A 6898-nucleotide genomic window follows, 5' to 3' on the forward strand; every position below is an offset into this window, starting at 1 on the left:
ACGTATATTATATATATTCATATACTCTCTCATACACACACACACACATACAAATACAAACACACACACACACACACATATATATATATATATACGTAGATATATGTACGCATATATATATATATATATATATATATATAGTCCAATGATGTGAGCACTTATCTACAAGGTGCTGTTGTCATATCTCAATCAACAACTTACAGCAACTCTGAACCATAAGTTGAATTGCGTCCATTCTAGTCCCCTTCATTGAATATTCGCTAGTTGTGTGTTACTTTAGTCTTTAGTCTCAGGATAAGTACCCCTCGCTAAACATCTCACTATTATCTTTGCACAGTTGCCCACATTAAAACACTCAAAGTTGAGCGTCGCCATGAAGTCAGCCGAGCAAGTGATGGTCGAGTCCTTCTTTGAAAGCTGTCCCTTTAGGATGTCTATCAGTACAGTGGGTGGTATGTGTCTATATAATATTAGAACGTATACGTGGAGGATCCAAGTTGTGGGAAGCAAGTGTTTACACTATGTCAATGGTATACATGTAAGACCTAGCTCAATGTATCTGTTGATGCGTGTGTTTGTATTTTGCACGCATAACTGCAGGATGTTAATCAGTATATTTGGAGGTATGGGTTTATCATATATCGAGCATATACGTGAAGGATCAAAGCCGAGGTAAGCAAGTGTTTGACACTGTACCAAGCATATAAATGTAATACTCAGCTCAATGTATCTGTTGATGCATGCATATAGATTATGCACGCGTAGTTATCACGTCAGGAAGCCCATCTGTACAGTAAAAGGTATTGTGTACTTTATACGGAACATACACATTAAAGTTCCAGCTCAATGCACTCTTGTCACGTGCTTTCGGATCATGTACGCGTAGCTATTGTTTGCGTTCATTGTGTATGTGTAGCAGTTGATAGTGCGGGTTATCCCATCAAGCTATGGTAGCAGTCTCTGTAGATTGTCCATTGGGACAGTAGGTGGTAGGTACGTTTGATTGTACCGAACTTCTGCATGTAGTAGTCATGCAATCGGGTTATTGCAGTGGACGATACTGGTTTGTACAGAGTGCTGTCGGCGTATCTCTATGCACAGTGGAAGGTAAGTGTGACGAGAGAAGTAGATGCTACGCATGTGGCACTGCCACTCAACTCAATCGATCCGATAGTTTACTTTGCCGGGTTAATTGTGGGTAGGGGTTTACTGGCCTTCTGAAGTAAGGTTGAGCCTAGTAATTGGAGAGGCAGGGTGTGTACAATTACTGAAGGCACATGTTGCGAGTTGTCCAATGGGGCAGGCGAATGTGTTGTGTCACGCTAAACCACAACCCAAAACCCTAAACCCTAAACTATGATGTGGTATCAGCTCAGGATGCCTGTGGTACAGTGAGAGACTGACTATCAGTTCACCTGCGTTGGTTTCATCCGTATTCTTGTATCCATGCAATATTGTATTGAGATGCGCAGAATATATATATGTTTATAGATCACGTAGATACGCATAGTTGCACCGTTACTATGGCACGACGCACGCTTGACTGCCATTTGAAAGTCATCGGTTTAATTCGCCGCTTGGTACTGTGTATCCCACTCAACCAGGTTATGGTTTCGGTGCCGTTCTGGGATTGATCGGTGGTAGTATGGAGCCCATCGACCCGGATAAGAAGCAGAAGGCCAGAGATGTTATACGAGATATGGGCAAACGCAGTCACGCCATGGGAAAGAACTTGGCCATGATCGGTGTTATGTTTGCGGGGTCTGAGGTGAGTACGAGTGGATGTGTGCTTCATGACAGGGTGTTGTTGTACACATGAGGGCCGTCCGTATACACACAACATGTGTATGTACTGGTCTTGTGGTGTATGTGCGCTTGCTTAATTCGTATGTGTACACATGCGTGTAGGGAATACATCCCTTGGGGCTCACACTTATAGACTTGAACAAAGAATAGCAAACCGCACATGTGGTACGTGGTATGGGCAAGTGTACTCACGCCATTGTGAACTCCGCCACGAATAGTATCTGTTTGCAGCATATGTGGGTATGTGCGTGTCAATGAGGTTTGTAGGCGTATTTGCATGTATCTATATACACTAGCATGGGTATGATTTCAATGCCTGCGCGATCATATATAGTATGCGAGCTTGCATTCGTATATAGTATAGGCATCGATGTCTCCGGAAGGCCTGAACATGTGTTATATAACCTGGGGAATCATAGGCGAGCATGGCAAAAACATGCTGTACAATGGTATTACAGTTATTATCGGTATGATCACAGTGGTTGAACAAACAAGACTAGGGCGGGGTCATGTCTTTGGAGTGCGATGTTACATAGTATTGACATCCAGAGCGAAGTCGGATCATTGACATGTACGATTTTTATTTTAGAAATATAAACTATATAGTGTGTGACAGAGACACGGCTAGAGCGGAGTCGGATCACTCGACTAGATCATCATAGTACTTGATGATAAACAAACCCGAATTCTTTCCAATATGAGTATACCATGCTGTGTTTGGTAGAGACAGTCAGTGTGAAGTCAGATCACTAATATGGTTTTTTCCCCAAGCAATTGTTTGTTAATGACATTCTTCTCTTATAACATCACTACTTAGTGTGTAATAGAGACAGCTAGAGCGAAGTCAGATCACTGGAATGGGTTATTATCCGGGTGCACAACGGGGGGTGTCCTGGGAATGAGGGCTGGCCCTCATGCTGCAGTAATGGGCTGTGCCGGTTTTGCTGCTTTCTCAGCCGCTATTGGTAGGTTTTAGGGGGTATACTTATGTATATGTACTGTAGTTCGAGGCTTGTATACATAGATATGGTGTGTGCTGTGTTTGTGGTTAATTGTATAAATGTCTAAATACTTGGTCGTGGTCGTGGTCGTTTTACGGGCGTGTCTGACATGCTGCAGTATTGGGCTATGCCAGTTTTGCTGTTTTTTTTTGCTATTGGTGAATATGAATGTGTAGAACGGTGTGCGCCCTACTGTATTTTGAGGTTCTTGTATACAGTTATGTAGTACACTATATCGGTGTGTAAGTGTATAAATGTGTAAATATATAGTCTTGTTGTGAGTGAGTCTGGTATGCTGCAGCAGTGGGCCTATTATTGAGGTTCTTGTATACAGTTATGTTGTACACTATATCGGTGTGTAAGTGTGTAAATGTGTAAATATATAGTCTTGTTGTGAGTGAGTCTGGTATGCTGCAGCAGTGGGCCTATTATGAGGTTCTTGTATACAGTTATGTTGCACAGTGTATCAGTGTTGTAAGTGTGTAAATGTGTAGTCTTGTTGTGAGTGTGTCTGGTATGCTGCAGTAGTGGGCGTGCCCCAATTTTTTTTTTGCGTTCTCGGCTGCTATTAGTTCATACTTATACAATATCGTTCTGTTATACGTATCATATTATATAACAGTTCATATTATATTTGTACCTCTTAAAAGTGGCTGTTTATTAATGTGCAGTTATGTGGTTGGTGTATGTGAGTTGGTCATATGCTTTTCTTCTGACTTTTGCGGAGGCTATTGTTTCCTTTGCTGCTGTTGTTTTGCATCGGAGATGGTCCATGGTGCATTGTATCGTCATCGTTTGGATGGTGTATTCGAGCACAACACCCAAGGCTCGAGCAATCTATTGATAGAATCGCTGTGTATAATGGTCTTAGTTACTCAGAGTATGCATAGATTGTTGCTTGCGCGGCTGTTGAGCATGACCTGCAAGCATGCTAATTGTATCAGAGCGTGTGCCGTGAAATCAAGACCTCCCAAGAGTGGTTTAATTTGGTAATTAGTTGGAATCGAAGTTGCAATTACGGGTAGATGTCGCAATTACGGGTAGATGTCGCAATCACGGGTAGATGTCGCAATTACGGGTAGATGTCAAACATGATACGAGCTCTACCGCATGTAATGGGTGTTTGAGAACTCTAACAGGTGCACACGTTTCACCACACTTGAGTTTTCGGTCGGAAGTATGTGCGACTTTTGTTTTGGAGTATTAAAGAGTGTCCCATTTCAATCATACCCTCTACAGATTACTTTATGCAAAGGATGTAGGAACGCCACGGAACACAAATGATCCTTGGAAACGCAGCAGCAAGCGTGAAAATGCCACAGAGCACTCGAAAATGCCACAGAAGAAACGCCAAAGATCTCGTTCAAAATGCCACAGATCGCTCCGTCGCCTTGAACTGTTGCGTCTGGGCATCATCTGGCTGTCTGAACGACAGATAACCACACGACCGATCGGAAATCCCTTTTAAAACAACACTCACTAGAGTGTGGGTAAGATCCGTCTGCGTTCTATGGAGAGTACCCAATAATTAGCCAAGACCATGCGGTTTATAACTGAGCAAGCGCACGATACCGAGCTGTGGCTCTCTATGTGTAGCGGGTATCGGAATGCGTAGCTTTTGTATATAAAAAACGTCCACATGAAAATGAAATTCATACATGTATGTTAAACCCTTTATATAAAAACGTCCACATGAAAATAAAATTCATCCCTGTATGTTGCTTTTATACGCGTCTCCACAGCTGCAACCACAACCATGTATTCCATAAGTCTGCAATATGGGATAGTAAAGTCTTCAACCGAGCACGCGTATGATACGAAACTATTGCTCTAAAAATAGCCGGTATCGAGATGTGCAGCGATTGTATCTGTGCATGTCAAAAGGAATATAGAAAATTAAGAGATTTTCTGCATGGAGTTTACTAGTTTCCCGGATCATGTTTTAGCACATTCTGTACTATAATTGCATTCAGACCATTGCACGCCTCGTGACAATACTGGATAGTACTCGAGATTCCCGAGTACCCATATGCCTAGCGCGCACGCTTGGAACACGATGTATTGAGGTGCATATATGTTAAGAGTGTATGTGCTTCATGTAGGTATATTCTAAAATCACCCAGTTTTGTGCTTCATGTAGGTATATTCTAATATCAACCAGTGAGAGCGTTGCGAACCGATGTCGTCATTCCACGGAAATTGATTCTTTCGAATGGGATCTGTGACCATGTAGGGTTGTACCCATTTGCCGCCACTACATAAAATGTCCCAAATAAAGGAACCTGACTCAGTATATAGTGTTCTTACAAATCATATATTGAGCACTTATACTTAACTACATAACCTCATAGGCACACGTTTTTGTTTTGGTCGGTGTAATGGTACTTACCTCATACTGTCTCCACCTTGACAGGTCTGCCTACCTAAGCTAGTATCATGGCCATCTCTGTGGTCAGGAACAGCCCCACCTCAGCGGCATCCCACAAATTTTACAATAATAAGTTGCCACTCACCAAAGTAGCACATCCACGACCCTTTCTGGCAGTAGTATGTGGCTGATTCAGTTGTACTGATAAGGTACAGTAACAGACTGTTGCTGGATGACCCATTGTAGTTCGTCTAACCCTATACACCCTAATACATACACGATAGACCCTTCTGGCAGTCGTACGTGGCTGGGTCAGTTGTACTGATAAAGTACAGTAACAGACTGTTGCTGGATGACCCATTGTACTTCGTCTAACCCTATACACCCTAATACATACACGATAGACCCTTCTGGCAGTAGTACGTGGCTGGGTCAGTTGTACTGATAAAGTACAGCAACAGATTGTTGCTGGATGACCCATTGTACTTCGTCTAACCCTATACACCCTAGTACACGATAGACCCTTTCTGCGACTAAGGAAGCGAATCGGATGCTGTGTATGATCTTTTAGCCGACTCCTACCGAAGTAATACCCCTATGCGAGCGAACCCTATCCATTGGGTAAAGGCGATCGAACTCTGTACACAGGATAGAGGTGAAACCGCATAAACACATAGAATATAGGGCATTGAACCTTATTTATGCATAAGGGAATAGTACTTATTTCAATGTATATTTTGAAGAAAACACATGAAAGTCGACAACTATACGTCACGAGGCTGTATTTTAATTGAGATCGCTCAGGAAGGCTCTGAAAGGCCAGAGTGATCAATAGATCATGTCCCACTAAATACTGAATACATACTAAACTGAAAAAAAATATATGATTTCCCGTCAGGTCGACACCTGGTTTCAACGCGATAGGTTCACACACATGCACGAGTGACTCTCGGTATGTACTGTGCTCCGTAGGTTATGTACCTATCATACGATATAGAAAAAATACATGAATACATACTGCATAGCCCTCCGCTGTTTTTTGAAAACAAATTTCCGAAGAAGGCTATGAAAAATAGTGAAGAAAAAAAACTGGTGGTGATGAGTCATGACTCGTGAGTTCATGACAGTTGCGCGCCAAAATGTTTCGACCATAATATCACATTATTGCTTCCAATGCTTCGTTAAATAGTTACAGTATAAATAAATAGAAGCTTGCCTGGTGAACGCAGCCATAGACGACAAATCGTTGCTATATCGTTGGTTCTATAACCTTTATAATATACACTAAAGCAACGCTAATAGTCCTTAGAAACCTATGTTCGGTTGAGCCATCTCGCTACCAAGTATTCAGATATAAATAGATTTGGAAAGTAAATATAGTTCTATTAATAGAACTAGACCAAATCTTATATTTTGTATTTTACTGGGGCCTTTTAATGGCCTTGTCCAAATATCTGATATGTAAAATGGAAAAGGTATTAATTAATACAACCGTTAAAAACAATTTAAGGAAAACTGAATTTATGTACTTTTAAGAGTACGTTTTACATACTATTAAGCGCACGTTTATATTATAAGATTCTAATGTGGAGGCCTGGCTTTAACACAGCTCCCACTCAGCTTTGAGACCCAGGAGAAGCAAGTTGCTCACTCAAGCTGATTATGGGTCAAAAAGCGAGAAAGGAAAACGGGTCGAAAACATTCAGTAGTATAACGTATAGTT

General features: G+C 41.7%; 1 protein-coding gene across 1 annotated transcript; it reads left to right on the forward strand.

The window, feature by feature from the left end:
• Positions 1-334: 334 nt before the first annotated feature.
• Positions 335-4642, forward strand: SARC_10999 (hypothetical protein). The gene is made up of 4 exons (XM_014294930.1): positions 335-452; positions 1605-1768; positions 2624-2771; positions 4047-4642. The coding sequence occupies exons 1-4, from the start codon at positions 374-376 to the stop codon at positions 4067-4069; spliced, it is 414 nt and encodes a 137-aa protein (XP_014150405.1). The 5' UTR covers positions 335-373; the 3' UTR covers positions 4070-4642.
• The last annotated feature ends 2256 nt before the right edge of the window (positions 4643-6898 follow it).

The sequence above is a fragment of the Sphaeroforma arctica genome (genome assembly GCF_001186125.1).
Source record: "Sphaeroforma arctica JP610 unplaced genomic scaffold supercont1.1481, whole genome shotgun sequence".
Classification (NCBI taxonomy): Eukaryota; class Ichthyosporea; order Ichthyophonida; genus Sphaeroforma; species Sphaeroforma arctica.